Source organism: Eurosta solidaginis, chromosome 1 (assembly GCF_040869045.1).
Source record: "Eurosta solidaginis isolate ZX-2024a chromosome 1, ASM4086904v1, whole genome shotgun sequence".
In the NCBI taxonomy this organism is placed as follows: domain Eukaryota; kingdom Metazoa; phylum Arthropoda; class Insecta; order Diptera; family Tephritidae; genus Eurosta; species Eurosta solidaginis.
Window position 1 is genome coordinate 122338852 of NC_090319.1, and position 20995 is coordinate 122359846.

Sequence of the window (20995 nt, forward strand, 5' to 3'; positions counted from 1 at the left end):
TCACTTTTTTTAAATTGCCAACTTCAAAGTATTAAATAAATGTATATAAAAAAGGGAGCGCTTCCGCGGTTGCCAGCTAATAGTTCAAGACTAGTTCGTTGTAATTTGGATGATGGCGATGGCTCTTCGTGGATGTTGGCGCCTTCCAATTCGCCGCGCACGGCTGCGCATAAGGATGACGCCCGCCGCCGTCTAATTTAGGATGGTAGGCGGCTTAAACACTATTTGACTGGCATTATGAAAAAACGTTTCCTTATCCATACTCCAAATCAATGCAGATACTTCCAATCGATATCGAGAACACAGTCGCCTCTTTGTCAATAATGCTACAATTTTCCATTCGCTCCCTAACCCAAATGCTTGTTGGGTTATTAGAAAGATCCAAATCACGGTGACCTCCGTGGTGTGGTGGTAGCGTGCTCCGCCTAACACACCGAAGATCCTTTCCCTGAGCAAAGCAACATCAAAAATTTAAAAACAAACTTTTTCAATTAGAAAAAAATTTTCTAATCGTGGTCGCCCCTCGGCAGTGTATTTCTGCCAGCTTCTCAACGAAACCCCATCTGCCTTGCAGATGCCGTTCGGAGTCAGCGTCCCGCCAATTTTATGAAAACTAGCAGACCCGGCAGACGTTGTTCTGCCCTAAATTTGTATATCTGCATACATTTTAATAAGCTTTTTCCGTCTAACTCTCCCTCGCCTCTCTACACTTTTTCCTAATCTTTGTATTCACTCCTCTCTCCGTATTTTTCGCTTCATCTATCTCCATCTTCGTCTCATTCTATCTCTTTCTCAGTCTCCTTCTCTCTTTTCTCTTCTCTCAAGTTTTTCTCATTCTTCTTCATATCTTATTGCCAGTCCCAGAGGGTGGTATGTATTTTGTTCCAGTCCCATTCCGAGTCTCAGTCCCAGTCCCACTCCGAGTCTCAGTCTCAGTCCCATTCTTAATCCCAGTCCCAGTCCGTCTCTGGTCTACTTCCCGGAAAAAAGCATCGGAAATACTAATATAGGCAAATTGATATACCAAATTCAGGCAAATCGAATAGGACGTATGTAAATAGGTATGTAGGTATTATTAATTCATGTCTTTATTTCGGCTTCGCATGCATATTTATCAGTTTTGCCAGGTTGATGCGACTAAATCGAATATCACATTGAAAATTACTTAAAAGCTCTCAGCTACAGCTTTCATTTGATATCCAAAATACACACACATTCTAGGGGTGCCCGGGTCCACGTTTTGGCCTATATCTCGAGACCTTAGTCACCAATAGGTATGAAAACTACCCTGTACTAAAGCACTCATCAACAGCTTTCATTTGATATCCATATTGTATAAACACATTCTAGGGGTGCCCGGGTCCACGTTCTGGCCTATATCTCGAGACCATAGTCACCGATAGGTATGAAAACTACCCTGTACTAAAGCAATCATCAACAGCTTTCATTTGATATCCATATTGTATAAACACATTCTAGGGTTTCCGGGTCCACGTCTTGGCCTATATCTCGGGACCCTAGTCACCAATAGGTATTAAAACTACCCTGTACTAAAGCACTCATCAGCAGCTTTCATTTGATATCCATATTGTATAAACACATTCTAGGGGCGCCCGGGTCCACTTTTTGTCCTATTTGTCGAGACCCTAGTCACCAATATGTATCCTGGTCCACTTCCCTACCTACATACTAAATTTCAGGCAAATCGAGCCATATATAAGACTGTTTGGAATAAATCGGTCCCTGGTCCACTTCCCGAAAAAAAACTTTTCACAAACACTCTCCGGGTTCCTATTAAGTTATCCTAAACATTTCATGGCAATCTTTCTATCCATTCTCGAGTTATGGAGTGACAATCAAAATGTACACTTCTTTTTATATATATAAGAAGATTAAAAGAGGAGCACGGCCCAAGATCTCCTCGGAGTTTATCGCGCCTTGCATTTATTTTTTTATTTAAATCACCCTATGAGGAGCCAGAATTTAAAGACGAGCTCTACAGTGAAAAATGTCTGCATTTGATTTGGCTCTCAAGCCCTTCCTTTCTTGCTGAGGGGGACAAAAAACGTCTAGATGTGTTCTCGTTTTTCCATATTTATCAAACTTTGTCTTGGCTTACAAAAAAAAATTTTTTTTTTTTTAAATTAATATTTTTTGCTTTTTTTTCTACTATATTTGTCAGAAGTTCCTAGTAGCTTGACTTTAAGTGGCAATGTTTGAAGCTCCTTCCAGTGCCCTATTCACAAATGCACTGATTTTATACTTTGGAGAGCCGTGGACATCAGGTTGGTTATTGCTTAAGCGACTTCAACTAAAATCGCTTATGTCAGTTGTTTTTTTTTTTGCAAGCGAGCTTGATAAAAACGCTTCAACTAGCTAAACAGTTCCATTATGGCAAAACCATACAGATGGTGGAAGTTTATCAGCTAATAGTTACTTTTTTTAGCTGCTATGACATTTCTACTTCTAGCGCAGTATGTTTTTGACACTCAACCAGAGAATTACAAAAACAAAATACATGAAATGCGTGTGTTTGTTTGTATGTATATCACCCTGCCGCCACGCTGTTCTTTTGTTATTTTTGTTTATCTGCACATTCGTATGTTCATTTCAATCGCTCGTTCACAATAGCGCCCTGTTTATGAATATGCAACACTATACAACACTATCAATCAGGTCGACAATTAGCTAAGCGGTTTCAGTTGAAACCGCTTAGCCAACTCAAATCGATTACTTTTTATTGTTGCTTTCTATGCAATTCGGTAAGCTGGCTAGTGTTTTAATTGTAGTAGTGAGCAACTAAATACAGCTGTCATCTTGGTAACTTAAGCGGGAGTCATTGGTGCCTATGTCGTATCGCTGTAGTCGTATCCCTAACGTAATCAGCTGTTTATCGTTGCGACGGTAAACCAAAAACCAATTGGTTGGCTACGATATGGTTACGACCTTAGCGGCACCAATAATCGAATGCATTGATTCCCATAAGGTTGGTCGAATCAGCTGTTATAAGGTTACCGATACGGTTACCGATAAATGTCTGCAGCTTTAAGCTGGAGACATTGGTGCTTTATCGGTAACCGTATCGGTAACCTTATAACAGCTGATAAATGTCTGCAGCTTTAAGCTGGAGACATTGGTGCTTTATCGGTAACCGTATCGGTAACCTTATAACAGCTGATTCGACCAACCTTATGAGAATCAATGCAATCGATTAATGGTGCTGCTAAGGTCGTAACCGTATCGTAGCCAACCAATTGGGTTTTGGTTTACGGTCGTAACGATAAACAGCTGATTACCTTAGGGATACGGATACAGCGATACGACATACGGCACCAATGACTCCGGCTTTATTCTTTGTTGTTGCATTCCATGTGATTTCATAACCTACCCGACGTTCTTTTGGATGTTGTATGAAATCGATTACAACTAATAATTGTGTTAGATCTTACTTCTTTTTGCATTTAACTAGGACCACAATCAACATTTATTTTATTTATTTATTTCGTAGTTCCATTTGATGCTCGTGTTGCTTTGTTAATGCTTTCGGCTATGTTCTCCAAAATGGCAATTTCCACCACATTATCCATTCTCACCACATGTACTGCCGAGCTTGTAAGTGACGAAAAGAAAAAAATCACCACCTTCTCCGCTATATGCTGGGCACGTTTTTGGCTGTTAGGTACTCCGTTTATTGGCGCTACTGTGATTTTTGGGATAATGGTTCCGCAGACCATGTTCGCTACTTTGGCAATTGTTGGTGGAGTTTTGACAGCTCTTATATCTACTCGAAATACGAGAAACAAACTAAGATGTTCATTTGGGTACAGCAATAGAGCGACCGCAACACAATTAGAGGGTACCGATAACAAAGCCTTCACAACGGGACCAAATAATATCCATCAAAAATGTTGTAATATTACGAAACCGGCAAATCTGACCCCGAATTCGCCACAAGAAATGATGTCTGGTATCTGGACGTCAAGGAATAACGAAAAAATGTTTGACTGATAAATCTTCGAGTTCGAGCGACGACATATACAATGTTGTTAAAATATTGGTAGATTTAAGCAGATTCGCAATGTTTAAGCCTTCACAACGGGACCAAATAATATCCATCACAAATTTAGTAATATTACGAAACCGGCAAATCTGACCCCGAATTCGCCACCAGTAATGATGGCTGGTATCTGGACGTCAAGGAATAACGAAAAAATGTTTAACTGATCAACCTTCGAGTTCGAGCGACGACATATACAATGTTGTTAAAATATTCGTAGATGTTAGCAGATTCGCAATGTTTAATTAATTTAAATTTATTTAGTCATTGAGCGCAATCTTGATCACTTTCTTAACGCAACCAAAGAGGATAAATATAATAAGAGCCGTCACTCGTTATTTTTTAGGCATTTACTCGATGTAAACTGTGAGGTAGTCGCTACTTTTGTTTTATGAGGCACATTTTTGAATTGCCTTCCATTTATCCATGCGGTGTTGTCACTTTATGCAAACGTGTTTTTTGGAAAGAGAATTAAATAATTAATTAAATACAGTCGGAAAAATAAACACAAATACCCCATGAAAATGTATAGAAGACATTTATAAACATCTCGCCCAAAAAATAAATAGCGACTACCTAATAGTTTACATCCAGTAAATGCCTAAAAAATAACGAGTGACGGCTCTTATTATATTAATCCTCTTTGACGCAACATTGAGTACATTGTACAGGTTTACAAGAAGGATATGTGTGAGAAGGAAACAATTCCATTCTCTTTCTAACACACTGCCGTTTGACACTTCGATCAGTGTCAAACTAGGGTGGAACCTGCGTGGAACATGGGTTTGACACTGAACGAAGTGGCAAAATTACAGGGGTTGCTGTCGTCGAAAGCGATGCAGGGAAACAAAAAAAGGAGCGGAATATTAGCCGTGATGGTAAATTTTTTTGAACGAATTTACTATCAAAATGTAAAGTGCACCTATATGGTTCCTACAGAAAATTATACAAAGTCTTCGATTGGGGTATCTGAGGATGCGAAGTTATTCCAGCATTAAGAATACAAACACGGGTGCTAAGTTTTTCTACCCGTTCAAAAGTTCTCCGCGAAAAACAGTTTGAAACCGAGGTCGACTGCAATAACCCGTCCAAAAATGTGGAAAGAGATATGAAACGACGCGTTTTGTCCTGTTACCAATAATCCATGTTCGGATTATTGAAACCGTGGCCAAAATGCGTCTATTAATACCTCCACCGACGGCTTTTGTCATGTTTTAGCAATCGTCCCGGTAATAAAGTATCACAATTTGATTACTAAAATTGTCCAAAACATATGGATTTTAAAGAGAGATGTAATTAAGTGCTCGTTTGAAACTAAATAAGGGTATTTCTTTGTAATTGTTCAATTAAATTTTTACGCAGTTTTCGTTAGCAGCTACTACACTTTTTTTTGAACCTAAGAAATACAACAGTGCCAAATAGCATCCACGAAAAGACGAACAATAACAAGCATTTTGATCATTGTAAATTTTACCAAGTAGCGCAACTAACAGCTGATCGGTTAAAATTCGCACATTCACACGAACAGTTCTCGACTCAGTTTCAAAACAAAACTTACGATTATTTAACTCAAATTTTAAAGTGAGATAATCTTTACGAATTTATGTACATAGAATATATAAGGCGCTTTTGTTGTTATTAAAACAGTAGTTTTATTTTTATTAAAGCTTTTATCAATTTTTTTTTTAATTTTGAAAAAACTCCGAACACCATTCCTTCATTTTATGACATTCGACTGCCTAGTCCACTGCCTTCCACTCTATTCGCAACATAACCTCTTTTTAAGTTGCCAAACTATATAGTAAACAATGATTTTGATCAGGTGAGCGTGGATGTTTGTGTGCGTGCTGCTACATATCCTACTTGTAAACCTTTAAAATGGATGAGTATCTCCGATCCATTCAACAGTTTGGGTTTTCAATCCTATTAATAGTGATAAATGTTCTACGTATTCCTTTGACATCTCGTAGTGTTGATATGATTAAAAGTTTTATTTTTAATAGTATAGTGAAATAAGAAAAATAATTTAAGTAGTTGAATGTTAACCCAACCTACCGTAAAAAAAGAGAAATTACATATATCACTCAACTGACGTGTACAAGTTTTCAACGTATCAAATGTTAGCTAATACCTATATGACACTACTTTATTTTCTCTCTATTTTTCTTGTTTTTGTCGCCCTCCCTCCTAATACTGTTTCAGTACTGGTGTAAGTGTGTAAACTATATTCAAAAAAAACTAAATACAAGAAAAATACAATCTAGTCCTTTAAAAACAAACGACATTCGGCCGTTTTTTTCTTTATATTTTCTGAGAGATGAAAATTTTGTTTTTAAGTTCAAAATTTTGTGCAAAAGAAAAGTGAATCATCAGAGATCGAAATAATTTTCCCGTGTTATTTGCGTTGTTTTTATTGTTAAAAATGTTAATGTAAAAATAAAATTTAAAACATAAACAAAAACATGTCAAACTCACAAATTTTATGGGAATAGTGATCTCGCTTTCTCATGGTAGAAATTGTTTTTGTTTTTGAAGTTCCGATAAAGTTTCGTCAGTTTTTCTAGCTTGGATTCCATGGCAAAATAAAGTAACGGCGATATTATGTATAACCAAAGCGACGCGAAGAGCACGGTTGCCACACCATGTTTTCATTTGGGACCAAAATTCATCGAAAAAAAGGACCAGATCTCAAAAAAGGACCAAATTTTAGTTTTATTTTTTTGGTATACAAACAATTCGGTAAATTACTAGAGATTAATATTCGTTGTAAAATGTAAAAATTTTAGGATGTTTCCATGTCTTCCTGCATAAAATTTCAATAAACATAGCGAATAGGAGACACTTGGCAAAATACAACATTAACACAGCATTCAAAACATCGAACAATCTAGGGCGAAAACTAAGAACTAGCACTAACTCAGAGGATCCGTTTAGCAGCCACGGCATATACAAGCTTACCTGCGGATGCCAACACAGTTACATAGGACAAACAGGACGGCAAATAAAAACGAGGTTCAGAGAACATATTAGAGATTACAACAAAAAAATACGGAATCCAAACATTATACCAGAGTCTAACTTCGCGAATCACATGGTCGAGAATGAATGTTCCCCAGCAAACATCAATAAAACAATTAAGGTTCTTCACATACAAGAAAAGGCCGACGTCTCAACGTACTCAAAAACATGGAAATCTACAAACAGAAAACATTCGACGGTAGAATAATAAACGAAGAGATAAACACAATTTCTGACACAATATTCGAGCCTTTAAAACCTGTTTACAAGAAACAATGTAATCACATAGGTACAACAGACAAACATACAACAACAAATAAACCCAAAACAATTAACGCACCAAAACAACAAACTCACAAAGAAGGTCAAACGACTAAAATTATGGATTTTTACCTACCGCAGTCAGCCACACAAACACACACCGCTCTCGGTTCACACAGCACATACACCTAACTAAATATACACAAGCATCAATTTTGACAATATCTGCTCATGTACCTATGAATTATAAATACAGGACAAACGACAACAACAGATCAGAACGAAAATCGACACTGATGATGGCACAACGCCGAAACCGGTTTGTCTCAAAACCAAATTTGACTAGGGATGACGGAAAATCGTTCCAATATACATCATTTATCAACCCTGTTGTCAACAAAACAAGAAAAGTTGTTTATTGAAGTTTATGGGATTCTGCAAGCACCTACGGGAATAATTTTACACAAAAACTTCTTCCGAAATCAAATATCTTTTGCATTTGCTTCAAAAGCTGAATATAAATATTTATTTATTTTTTAAACGCGATTCGTTCCACATTTATGAAGCTATCACTTTCAAAAAGGATTTTTTTCTTACTTCCAGTTAAAATATTTTTTGTGCCAATATACTAAGTTTTAAAGTATCGTGAGTGGCTTTACACCACAATAGCCCTGAAATTCCTTTAACTCATTGAGCTGCTTTGAGCTGGGTGAGAAAGACTTAAATATCGACGTTCCCTACGAGAAGTAACGCTTTCAAAATTTGTGCATACAATTTTTTTCAATTGTTTGGAAATAATTAGTTTCATCCTTTTACTTAGTTTCCAGTTCATTTTCATATTTCTTAGAGACACATGTGTATTTGAAATAATTTTTTTTGCTCGACTAGTCACAAAAATCTCTCACGAAAAGTGTTTGATAACCGATCGAAATATCTAGCCACTGAAACAAGACTTTTTTCTGATAAGTCCGTTGTTTCATCAAAACTTAATGGCAATGTGTTTGCAAAAAATCCAACACTTCTCTTTTTAATACCTCGCCTAAATTAGCTGCCAAATATTCTGCTACATTTTTATTGACTGAGCAGTTTTCGTAGTAAGAATTCCATTGAAGTAAATTGAAAATTATATGTTGGCAGATGAATTAGTGTGCAAATTTTATGACTAGTATTTTGAATTTTTTTGTGAGAAAGAAAGAAAATTACCAAAGTACCAAAAAGTACTGCCTAAAAAGGACCAAATTTGAGAAGAATGGACCAGCGGACCAAATGGGGTTAGAATGGAACATTTTTGGTCTAAATGGACCAAAGTGGCAACCGAGGCGAAGAGTCACTTTGACCCAAGTGAAACCAAATTCGTATCACTCACTTCGGTGACTACCGGTGACTGTAGGCGATTGTCTTACGTTTTTTCGTATTATATAGCGACCATGGTACAATTACCAGGTAGAAGCATAAGTGAAAATGAAACCCTCCCGTGTATTTTGTTGTTGCCGCTTGACCATAAACTGTCAATCGTTCTTTCAATTTTTCTGTCAAAAGTGACGGAAGAAGAAAACTGACATGTATTTTGTTGTCAACAAAAAGTGATAATATAGATTTAATAAGCCAAAAATTTACAAATCTAATAAATGCAGCGGAGAGAAGAACAAACAGGAAGCAGAAACCAAATCCGAGGCGAAATCCAGAACTACGCCGTTCGTACCGTTGGCCTGTAAAACCAATACGTTATGAAGTATCCGCCGCTGAGAGTGAAAATTTCAAGAACCAAAAGCGATCAAAAGATCTCGTACGTAAACTTTTGGTTCTGAAAGTGATGATTTTGTTGAGACGACGCCAGCTAAACTTGTGGGACCCAAAATAACCGGTTCGGCGCAAAATTCGTCGAGCTCTTCAGTATAAAAACGGAAGCGTGAAGAAAGGAAAAGTTAACGCACATGTCAGCAAGAGAAGCAATCCATGAGTAAATGGCTGAGTAAGAAGAAACCTGAAGAATTAGTTAAATCGTCGAAAAATACATCTAAAACGAGTAAATATTCGGAGGTGAAAGAAACTAAAGCAGCAGAGGCGGCGTAGACGTATTGTTTATCCAACAACCGAAGAAATTGCAGATAATGAACGCAGGGAAAAGGCACATATGAGATTTAATGAAAATATGGAGAATATATTCAAAGATTTAATAGAAGTGCCAAAAAAGGTTGAAATCATGTTGAAATATTGTGAGTAGTACATATATTTGATTATTTATCATATTATGCCAATGAATATTAAATTTATAATTTCGCTTTATAACAGATCAATGAATGATATGTCCGCTGATGAAATTTTAAATACTTTTTCTAAATATAAACATAAGCTGGATGAAGTTTTCCATAAGTTGTGCTCAAAGCCAAAAGTTACCGGTTATAATGGCATTAATCATTATTTTGTTATTGAACTTATGTACTATATAAAGCAATATAAAATGATGCTCAAACTTGGTGAAGTGTATGAAAAAACACAAAAGGCACTTTATTGGTATGTAAAATATATCTATATTTCATTATACGACAAACTAACCTTTTTCTGGGCAATTGATTTTTTGAAGTTCGAACCCTTGGCTCTTCCAAATATGTATATCCTGTTTAATGTTTTTTAAAAAATTATCTGTCCTTTGATCCCTTATAAAATTAATCATATTAAAATAAGAAAGGCAGACCCCACCCAGATTTCACTTTTTTAATATTTTAGGTCTTTTGTTAGATATGACTTCGAATCACCGAATTTCAAGCGAACGTTCTGAATTGCCCTGATCGAAGCTTCTGGTCACCACCGGGCTAAGGGCCTAACTACATTCCCATGGTAGACCATTCCAGTCGTAAAAGGCAACTAAAACACACATGCCCTAATATTCGAGGGGTGCAAAATGGGTTCACTCGGCAGTCGGTCTCGTACTTGAGCTTAGCGAATTCATATCCGGAAAGGACTCCTGTATCCATAACACCACTAAATTTATTTTGGTTGTAGCAGTGCTTCACCCAATCCAAAAGTTGCGATCACTCACACATCAATATCCTTTTACGGAAAACTTTGAGTTAGAGGAAATTTGCTAAGAGATAAGGGTGTAAAAGGCGTTGGTTACACATTGTAATTGAAAAGATTGTTGGTGCTTTTAGTTGTTGTAGCGATAAACACTTTTGCTGCCGGCAAGGTACTTGAGAATTTGTTAAGGTTGTAGGTCCTGATCCAACGTCACACCCAGTATTATTGTGTGTAGGTCAGTTGGTAACGTAATGCCATCGACATGGGTGTCCAATATTGCCGAAATTTGCCGCATACACGTTGTAAACAAGACCGTCGAGGATATGGTTTAATACTTCCTGGTTTTGATGTTACGTTCCTGAACTGCACCGAAGCCCGCCGACCACACAGATAATTTGCAGTCCACCTTTTAGATTGAATAGACACTTCAAAGTCTAGAGCCAACGTTCTGTGGTTGACGTGTCAAAGGTCTTGAGAAGTCTAGCGCTACGAGTACTGTTTTATAATGGGGTCTTTTCCCAATTTATTTGTGTGTTGATGTCGTTTAGAGCAGTGGAGGTAAGCAATTTTCGAAAGCCATGCTGATGATTGGCAAGTCGCAGGCTTATGGTGAAATTACTACTGGCGATAGGAGAGAGTTCGGACGACATGAAACTCCTACGTTAGCTGGTTTCCCAAGCTTTAATAGCGGTACCACCCTCGCCAGTTTCAATTTGTGAGGCACTCAGGGACGGGCCTACTGTTTTAGATGATTTAGAACATTTGATGGCTTGTTGTTGTTGTCGTAGCAGTGCTTCGCCCCACCTAATAGGAGCGACCGATCACAAATTGTCATCAATATCCTCTAACGGGAGTCCAAGGAAACTTGCTGTTTCAACAGGAATGGACTATAATGAAAGGGGTGTTAGAGGCGTTGGTTCCACCTTAAAATTAAAGAGATGGTTTGTGTCATGTGGGGACACATTGCAAGCAGGGCATACATTTTGTATGTCGGGGTTGATTCTGGATAGGTAGGAGTTTAGTCTGTTACAGTATCCAGAACGAAGTCGAGCTAGAGTGACTCGCGTTTCCCTAGGGAGTGTGCAATCCTCTTCCGCAAGTTTTGGGTACTGTTCTTTGAGTACTGGATTCACCGGGCAATTCCTGGCATAGAGGTCCGACGCCTGTTTGTGGAGTTCACTGAGGACCTGCTTGTGTTTTTTTTGCTTCAAACGGCTGAATTCTCATGCGCCGTATTTCCTCATAATGCTTACGGAGATGACTCCTTAAGCTCCTAGGCTGTGTTGGCTCATCAATCAGATGTCTGTTGGGATGCTCAGGTTTCTGGGTATTCAACAGGTACTGTTTGGTTAGCATCTCATCTCTCTCCCTGATGGGGAGTATTATCGCCTCATTATGTAGATGGTTTTCTGGGGACATAAGGAGACAGCGGTTCTGAGAGCAGTATTATGGGAGACCTGTAGCTTCTTCCAGTGAGTAGTTTTTAGGGTTGGCGACCATATAGGGGACGCGTAGCATGCAATCGGCTGGCCAATTGCTTTTTATGTGGTAATGAGGGTTTCTTTATCTTTTTCCCAAGTACTGCCAGCAAGGGATTTGAGGATTTTATTACGGCTCTGGATTTTCGGTACAATTGCGGCTGCATGCTCACCAAAATGTAGATCATGATCAAACGTCACACCCAAGATTTTGGGATGTAGGACAGTCGGTAGCGTAGTGCCATCGACGTGTAAATAAGGTCGCGGAGGATTTATTCGGTGGTAATGTCAGATTTCGCGAGGCGAAAAACTGGAGACATCAAGAAGGTATCCGTTTATTCTGTTGCAAAGCTCATCGATCTGTGGGCCAAGGCCTGTGGCCATTATTGTGCAGTCATCGGCCTAGGAAACGATGGTAACTCCTTCTGGTGGCGAAGGTAGCTTAGATATGTAGAAATTAAACAAAAGTGGGGATGGTACACCACCCTGTGGTACCCCTTGTTTAATTCTTCTTGGTTTTGATGTTTCTAAATTGCACCGATGCCTGCCGACCACCCAGATAATTTTCGGTCCACTTTTTAAGACATGGGGGAAGGGTAGACCCTTCCAGGTCTTGCAGTAACGTGCCATGGTTGACCGTATCAAAAGCTTTTGATAGGTCTAGCACAACGAGTACTGTTCTATGGTGGGTTTTTTGATTTAAACCGCATTTTATCTGGGTGCCAATGGCATTTAGCGCGGTGGTGGTGCTATGGAGTTTTCTGAAACCATGCTGATGGCAGGCTAGCTGCAAATTGGCTTTGAAGTAGGGGAGCAAAATGGCTTCAAGCGTCTTGGCTACTGGCGACAGGAGTGATATCGGGCGATATGACTCTCCTATGTTAGCTGGTTTCCCAGGCTTTAGTAACGGGACCACCTTGGCCATTTTCCATTTTTCGGGAATGACAAAGGTGGAAAGAGACAGGTTGAAGTCATGTGCTAAATATTTGAAACCCTCTTTCCCTAGGCTTTTAAGCATCGGCTAGATCATAGGTTACCTACACCTCTAATTCTTGGGAGTGCTTTTTAAGTTACAATAAAAACAACTTCAGGTACAAACTACTCTGAACTAGCTTAACTGTTCCCAAAAAATATTTTTATGAGTTAATAGTGCCACTTAAAATGGAGATAAAGCAGAAAGGCGTCATATACTTAGATCCATATAGTTACAGGATCCGATTCAATTCCCCATCAATCTTCTCAGAACTTTTCAATATAACTGCCGTGGATCCTTTTCCAGGGATTCGTTCTTCCAATTGCCAGTTTTAATAAGCTTGAGCCATCTTTACTTCGTACATAAAACGTTTAACCTTTTTTTATATTTACAGTACTCTACGCTATTTGCCAATGCCTTAATGCCTGAGTGGCTGGTTCACATATTCAAGGATAAGTACAATTTTTCGTATAACGAAGCTGTTACGTGTTTAGAAGAACAAATACAATGGATGCAGATATGGATGTAGAAGATCAGCAATGAGCCGCCTTATTGTATTATTTGAATCCTTTTTGTTGTTAATATCCACATAATATACGTCTATGCAAAATAGTCTTAAGTAGAAATAAGTTTAAATTTGTAAGTCGCACATCTTATTTATTTAATTTATTTAATTTTATTTATCAGTCTACAAATTAAACAATTATACAGAAAATTTAAAGATATAATGGACGATATAAATAACATATGCAGTCATCCATTTCAAAATAATATTAAACAGTATTTAATTAAACGCTTGATAATTTCGGATTCAAAACTTAGAAGTAAGCAGAAGTTTAAAATGTTGTAAATGAATTCTTGTAAGTATCTCCAAACGACCTCGCTCAAAGTACTCATGAGGGAGCTGTTTGCCCAGTAGGGGGCACACGTGAATTTATGAAATTGACAACAATAGAGGAAATTAATAGTAGACAAAATTTATACAGAATAAATTTGAGTAAATATGTACATATAAAGGCAATGATCAAATCAAAACTTTGCAAACAAGTTTCCAATAACTAGTACTTTCATATTTAAAATAGAGGGTTAAACAGTATTACCACGGTTTAGCGTTCTTTGCTTCATTTCAAATTACAAACTTAATGTAGTTAAATGGCATTTTTTAATACTGAGAAACGAGTCACAGGCTCCAAAATTTTTGCAGTGTTTGTTAAAATCATGACATAAACAGCGAAGTGGTTTATGCATTTCATAATTCGATCTGCATGTAGGTACAAAAATTTAAAGAATATGTATGCCTGCATCCAATTTTACTATTCATTAATATAAATGCGTTGAATTATGGTAAATGGTGCTTGTTACCGGGTCTATATGCGGCAATGGGGCAACCTGAAGCATTTGGAAGATTATATACACGCTTATTATTTTTAGTTTCTTGATATTTTAGGGATTACTTCTTAAAAAATTTATCATTTAATTATTTTAGTATATATATGAATGTTAAATCAAAGATCTTTAACGAATTGTTCGATGTATTTTAATGCAACAAAAATATGTACATACATATGTATAATATGCATGTAGTATGAAGATTAATGAAAATGCAAGCTTACTATGTAGGAGGGCATGTTTTTCTTTCAATTCTTTTTTGTTTGTGTAATCAATTTGGAGCTTCCTCACAAAATGTTTTTCTGAGACTAAAACTCATTTCCGTGTAAACATTAGATTGATATTTATTATTAATATGTTTACATACTTTTTGATTTCACAATAAATTTAAAATATCACAATTTCATTTCACAGAAAGAATTTTTAATGTATTAATTCGTAAAATGTTTGAAAAAACTGCGAAATATGACATTTTCACAACAAATTAAATTCCTCTTTGCTCTTACAACAAGGAGCCTTTTATATCAATTTCGGTTTTAGGCTGGATCTGGTATCGGTACCTGCTATGGCAAAAGTTCGGTTTGGAGTATTTCCGTATCGTTTATACTCCGGTTTTGTTTTCTTGTCATCCCCATTTTTTTATGTATTGCCCTGAAAATAACCATAATTTTAATAATATGGAGGATATAAATAATCCAAGAGTAAATTTATAATATGTAAAACATAATTGTCTAGAAAATTTTGCTCTTGGTGGCCCTGATAAGATCGTTTTGCATAGGCATAATTGATTAGTAATTTTTTCTCTTTGTTGATTACTGGTGGCCCTGATAAGGACCGTTTTGCGTAGGTATAATTGATTAGCAATTTTTTCTCTTTGGTGATTAGTGGTGGCCCTGATAAGGGCCGTTTTTCGTATCGTCAGGGTTGTGCTGAAATAAAGATATAACTTTTTTTGAGTAAAATAATTCTAAATCTTTCTTTTCCAGATTATAGAGTTACTTTACTCATTTTTTTGTTTCGCATTACTCGCGACTTTGCTTTCTCTACCTTTAAGCGGTTATTCAAATGCCGTATTCGGAAAAAGATGCGGCACTTGGAAAAAAATCTTTTTACATTTTCTGGAAGGTCCACATATGTGCTCGAGTCAACCAAGTACTGTTTCAAAATTTTGAAACATGCGATTTCAGTTGAGTTCACTTTGTTAAATATAGCTTCTAGACTCTTTATTCATTCATGAAGTGAAACGAAGGTTTCTTCAAAAGACCCTTTGATACAAGATCGGTATAAGGATATACCGTGGCATTTGTTCCTCATATTGCTTGAGATTCTGCTTTCGGATTATATAACCCGCCAAGTACGCTAATGCGTCTTCTTGCAGAACGCCAATATCGCAGTGTATATTAATACCGCTTAGCACGTCAACAATTTCATGGTCTTCACCTTCCGCTTCATTGGGCTCGTTAGGGTTTGGCTCAATCGGGAGAAAATCGTCAGGGTTCGATGTATTGAGCCATTCTGTTGAGTCTTGTTGTACATTTCCAGTGTTATCTAAATTTTTAGTATTTCTTGCTGTAAGAATATTTAAGTAGTGAAAATTAAATATGGTACAATCAGCACGAACTATTACCCAGTATATATTTACGAAGCCTATATCGGAAATCTTTCGGTGTAGAATGATCATTAAGGCCCCCATTACTACGAATGGTCCCGAAAAAGTGTTCAAGTAAATCTTGATTTAGACGGCGAGTCGCAATATATTTGAAATTATACGTTGATTGTAGATATTCGTACAACACTGGCAGAGCTCTAGTGGTCATCAACACACCCTTCTGAAATATTTCTATGTCCGTTTTATCAGTTTGTGCCTTTCCTTCTTTGGGAATTATCGGTATTACCACTTCCGACATAAATTTATCCATCCTTTGTAGGATATCTTTCTGCTGCTGGAGGTTGAGCCAAATGGCTCCTTTAAGAAAAACTTTTTGTATACGGTTTGTAATATATTTATTAAATACTTTACTTTTCCCGGGTAGTGGTAGTTCTCTACAGATGAGTTAACCACATCGAACCAATCATTCACTAGCTGAATTAAATCCGCTGTATTAACCGCATTGCAAACGTCCATACCTAGCTGGTGGCAGGGCCGTATGGCGTTTGCGGTAGTGCTGGGGAATAACTCTGCCGCTAGCTTTACTTTTTGTTTGCCTAATTTATATAAAGAAAAAATTTAAATACATAAATGCCTTCCCAATAAACTTGCTCTGGCCCCTTCGTCCGGAAAACTCAGTACAAAAATTTAAGAAATTTCTGTACGTGTTTTTTTTTCTTATGCCATTTTTCACTATACTTCATTCTGGACGACAAAACAAAAAATTCCGGACGAATAACCACTTCTACTACAGCACACTTACTTATGCCTTTCACTGCTAGGTGCTCCTCTTTCACTTTGTATGCTATAGACACATCACTTTGAGAGGTATGCTTCATCACATCTACTATAGCACGAGTGTTAATAATTTTTCCATTCCATTTCAGGCCGGTTTGGATATTATTAGTTTTAATAAATGTGGAGCGTCAGGAACTTTAAATTTTTGGAAGGCGACATTTACCTATAGTAGCACCAAGGTTCCTCCACAAACTTTGGTTTGACGTTCCCATATCACAAACTGTTGCAACGACGGGAAAGCCAGCGCCCTGTACCGATAATATTATACTTTTGAGAACTTTAGCATCGAACTTGCAATCGAAATCATAAAAGACTGGTTGTTTCCAGCTCTTATACAACCCCCGTGCCATTACCACTTGGACAAGCTTCGCCGTTTGCCTCACGAAGTCTCCATTGGATTCGTACTCATACAGTTCAGCCACTTTCATCTCATCGAATACCAATACACACACTTTTCCTTGTGCCGAAAGTTCACTTATGTTGCACATAAGGTCTAATGAGATATGCAATATACCTTCACATACAGGCACTTTTTGACACCATCTTTGCAGAGTGCTAACATGTGGAAGTGGAGACCCATTTTGGTATAAATGCCTATAAGCTCTGGGTCCAGAGGCATGAAGGCATATTGCCTTCGATATGTCATTCCACTTCCATCTTACGGTTTTGTCTAACAAATAAAAAAGCGCATATTGAGACAAAAGAGTTGAACAAAGGTAGTAATAAAAAAATATTCCCAATCTATTTTCCCAACATTTTCTCCTCCTTTGGAAACTTAACCTGTGGTAACTTATTCTAACCTTTGAACCGAGGGAGGGCACTTTTCGAAAACCTACAGCTGAGTATATCATATTCGGTTGCAACCGAACATACACTTTTTTATTTATATGCAAATGAATAACAATATTTCATATACAATAAGCAAGAATTTTTGGAAGTTCTGCAATCGGTCAGGAATTAGATCGCAAATAGAATTCGTGATTAGCTCAAACGATTAATCCATGTAAGCTTATCCCTCGAGTACACAAACCTATTTTTTTCTTTTTATAGAGATATACTTACACAAAGTAAAACATGGCTATGTGGGCGAGCTAACAGATTACTGCCTTAGGACTCGTGGAGCTACCACAACTAAATAATTACACTATTCAAGTTAAAGAAGAGGTGTTTGCCGTGAGCGTATGCACCGAAAACTATATGTTGTTTGGGCATCGGTAACCCACTCAGCATTTAGGTGATGCAATTTTGAATTTCCCTACATATCAATACAATTTGATTACTCTTTCTGACTAAACAATGAGTTATCATACAATTGAACAAAAGAAATAATCAAATATGAATACCTTTGATGATGAAAAACTAAAAAGCATTTTTCGATCAATTTTTGGAATCATTTTTGAAGTCCTTTAATGACTAAATTTTAATATTTCATAAAAACCAACAAAACTTACTTAATTGGCGCTTAACCATCTAAACGTTTATGGCCGTCCAACAAGGCGCCAGTCACTCCTTCGCTCCGCCAACCGGCGCCAATTGGTCACACCAAGGGAGTTTAAATCGTTTTCCACCTAAGCCTTCCAACGGAGTGGGGGCCGCCCTCTACCTCTGCTTCCATAGGCGGGTTCCGATAGAAACACTTTCTTGACCGGAGCATCATCTTTCATTCGCATAACATAGCCTAGCCAGCTCTTCATTAAATCTTCTTCGGTACTCGCCATCGCCAACGCATAGAGGTCCATAAATATTTCGAAGAACTTTTCTCTCGAACACTCCCAAAGCCGATTTATCTGCTGTTGTCATGGTCCATACTTCTGCCCCATATAGCAGGACGGGTACGATAAGTGACTTGTAGAGTATGATTTTCGTTCGCCGAGAGAGGACTTTACTTTTCAATTGCTTACCTAGTCCAAAGTAGCATTTATTGGCAAGATTGATTCTTCGCTGGATTTCAGTGCTGATGTTGTTGCTAGTGTTGATGCTGGTTCCCAAATAAACGAAGTCTTTTACTATTTCGAAATTATGGCTGCCAACAGTAGCGTGGTTGCCAAGGCGCGTATGTGCTGACTCTTTGCTGGATGACAGCAGGTACTTCGTTTTGTCCTCATTCACCATCAACCCAACAAAAAGAATAATCAAATATGCTTACCTTTGATGATCAAAAACTGAATATAGTTTTTCAATCACATTTTGGAATCATATTTGAATCAAATGTGTTAACTTTAGGTGATCAAGAATTTATAATCATTCTTCATTCAGCTTTCTGAATCTTTTATGAATATATTTGTTGACTGAATAATGAATTTTATACTTATTGAAATTTTACTTTTCATTAAATATCTTATTTTTTTCCCATACACATATTTTTTCATGAAGCTTAGAAGAAATATATAAAAAAAGATATTCTTCAAGACAAAAATAATGTAATGCTGCTCGTGAACGAAGATTTCCCCAACCATTTCTCTCCTTCAGCTTCCCAGAAAATACTTAATGATTGGACAATACATAGGTTGTGAGCTATTTGAACCCCAGGTAAATGAAACTATCTTGACATACCTGGATACGGCGTCAACATCCCGTATCGTATCCGTATTTTAAGATGCAGATGATAATGCTGATGTTGGATGTTGTAGTCGCAGGTGTATATCGGTCAAGTGTGTTTGCGAGTTAGCTGTGGTTCGAATAGCTCACTTTCGCATGCTTTCTTCCCTGATGAAATAAGATTATTATGTAGTATCCTATTTTGAATAAGATATGAAGAATAAATGCATTATAATGGCATTCAAAAATGATTCAAAAATCTCAACCAAAACGATTGAAATATATTCACGAATATGATCAGAAAATGACTGTGAAAAGCACTAAAACTATTAAAGCTCAATTTTACAATGATATCAAATATGAATAAAAAGCGTTTCGAAATAGGAATCATAAATGATTATTCAAGAGTAATCACATTTATGGTACATTTTTTCTCGACGATACGTTAATTTTCGAACAGAAAATGCTTTTAAATTTGAACGTTTTTAATCATCTTGGGGTATGATATTTAAATATTTTTTGATCAAAACTTTCAAAAAATACTGGCTGGAAACTATTTTGTTTTATTTTGTAATGTTGAATACATAAATGGTATTAAGCCCAATCCCAAGTTCTATGCACAAATAAAAGTTATGGTACTTCACTCCTAAGTTCTACGCATGCGAATTAGTATATATACAATACAAGGTAACGGAAAACACTTACCACGTAGCAACATCTTCTGCATCTGTCCTTCTGTAAAAACAGACTCCACGGCAGACATTACGATGGCGGTGTTGGCAATTTTTCTTTTCAATTTTTCATTCTCCTCACGTAGCTTAAGATTTTCCACCCTCAAGCGGGTAATTTCTGATTCCATTGCGCACTGGAGTAATATTTCACTAAATAATTTAAATTTAGATGAGGTATTAGAAAGACTAAAATGTAAAGTGAATAAACTACGGGAACTTACTGCGTCTGGGTTTCACAGCTTATTTGTTGAACATTATGTATATCCGTTTGTGTGCTGCAGTTTTTCCGTGCCAAGTATTGGCTTTTCGCTCCAAAGGTGTCACTTAAACAAAAAAAACCAAACATGTAGAAGGGACTTTATCAAATAACTTGCATATATTAACTTACTTTTCTTTCATGTTAGAGATGAAAGGTTCACTTTGTAGCGGCGAAAGTATTGTCCGAAATTTTGGTAGATCAAATGAAGCCATTTTGCGGAAACTTAACGCCACAAGCTTTTTCCCAATTTTTCCTCTTCTTTGGATCTTGCGGGACTGTGGAAAGCTTCACACCCGCTTTCTCCTTTCAAATATTGCACAAACAACACTTTCCCATATTTAAATATACATAAAACACAAGTAAATTCTTTTTTTCTTTTCTTACAAAAATATGCAAAACATTGAAAAACCACTGCGTAGTAAGAAATTTTCACATCAAACGTATATAAACAAAAAATGTAAACTTAAACAAAGTTTGACATTTTATGACCACCTTCGAATGAAAAAACATGTAAAATGCAACTCTGATGCGTTTACCTGGTAATTGTACCATGATAGCGACCATCCTAAAGGTCTACAAGTAGGATATGTAGCAGCACGCACATACACAGCCGCGCTCACCTGATAAAATGCTTGTTCTTGTTCGTTTTTTTATGGATGCTATTTGGCACTGTTGTACTTTTTGGATCCAAAAAAAATGTAGTAGCTGGTAACGAAAACTGCGTAAAATTTTTATTGTTATATTAGAAAGAAATATCCTTATTTACTTTCAAACGTGCACTTAATTACATCTCTCTTTAAAATCCATATGCTTTGCACAATTTTAAT

The 20995-nt window shown here is 37.0% G+C and overlaps 2 protein-coding genes and 1 long non-coding RNA gene across 7 annotated transcripts in view; 2 read left to right on the top strand and 1 right to left on the bottom strand.

Annotated features, from left to right (window-relative positions):
* LOC137236796 (solute carrier family 22 member 3) overlaps positions 1-4921 on the top strand; it is a 514473-nt gene extending 509552 nt beyond the window's left edge. For all 4 annotated transcript variants that reach the window (XM_067759793.1, XM_067759795.1, XM_067759796.1 and 1 more), the window contains one exon: positions 3509-4921. In XM_067759793.1, coding sequence (XP_067615894.1) covers positions 3509-4008 — 500 coding nt within the window. In that variant the 3' untranslated portion in view covers positions 4009-4921. The remainder of the gene's footprint in view (positions 1-3508) is intronic.
* A 3797-nt stretch (positions 4922-8718) lies between these two features.
* LOC137236792 (uncharacterized) lies at positions 8719-14430 on the top strand. The gene is made up of 3 exons (XR_010948641.1): positions 8719-9552; positions 9629-9850; positions 13200-14430. It is a non-coding gene; the product is annotated as an uncharacterized lncRNA (long non-coding RNA).
* A 90-nt stretch (positions 14431-14520) lies between these two features.
* On the bottom strand, positions 14521-20641 carry LOC137236790 (uncharacterized). 2 transcript variants are annotated; one of them, XM_067759773.1, is made up of 5 exons: positions 20298-20641; positions 20131-20232; positions 19884-20059; positions 19194-19375; positions 14521-14845 (listed from the first exon to the last, which is right to left on the bottom strand). In XM_067759773.1, exons 1-4 carry the CDS (start codon positions 20378-20380, stop codon positions 19305-19307), a joined length of 432 nt encoding a protein of 143 aa, XP_067615874.1. In that variant the 5' UTR covers positions 20381-20641; the 3' UTR covers positions 14521-14845; positions 19194-19304. The 2 variants fall into 2 exon arrangements, with proteins under 2 accessions (XP_067615874.1, XP_067615875.1); XM_067759774.1 differs by lacking the exon at positions 19194-19375.
* Between the last annotated feature and the right edge of the window lie 354 nt (positions 20642-20995).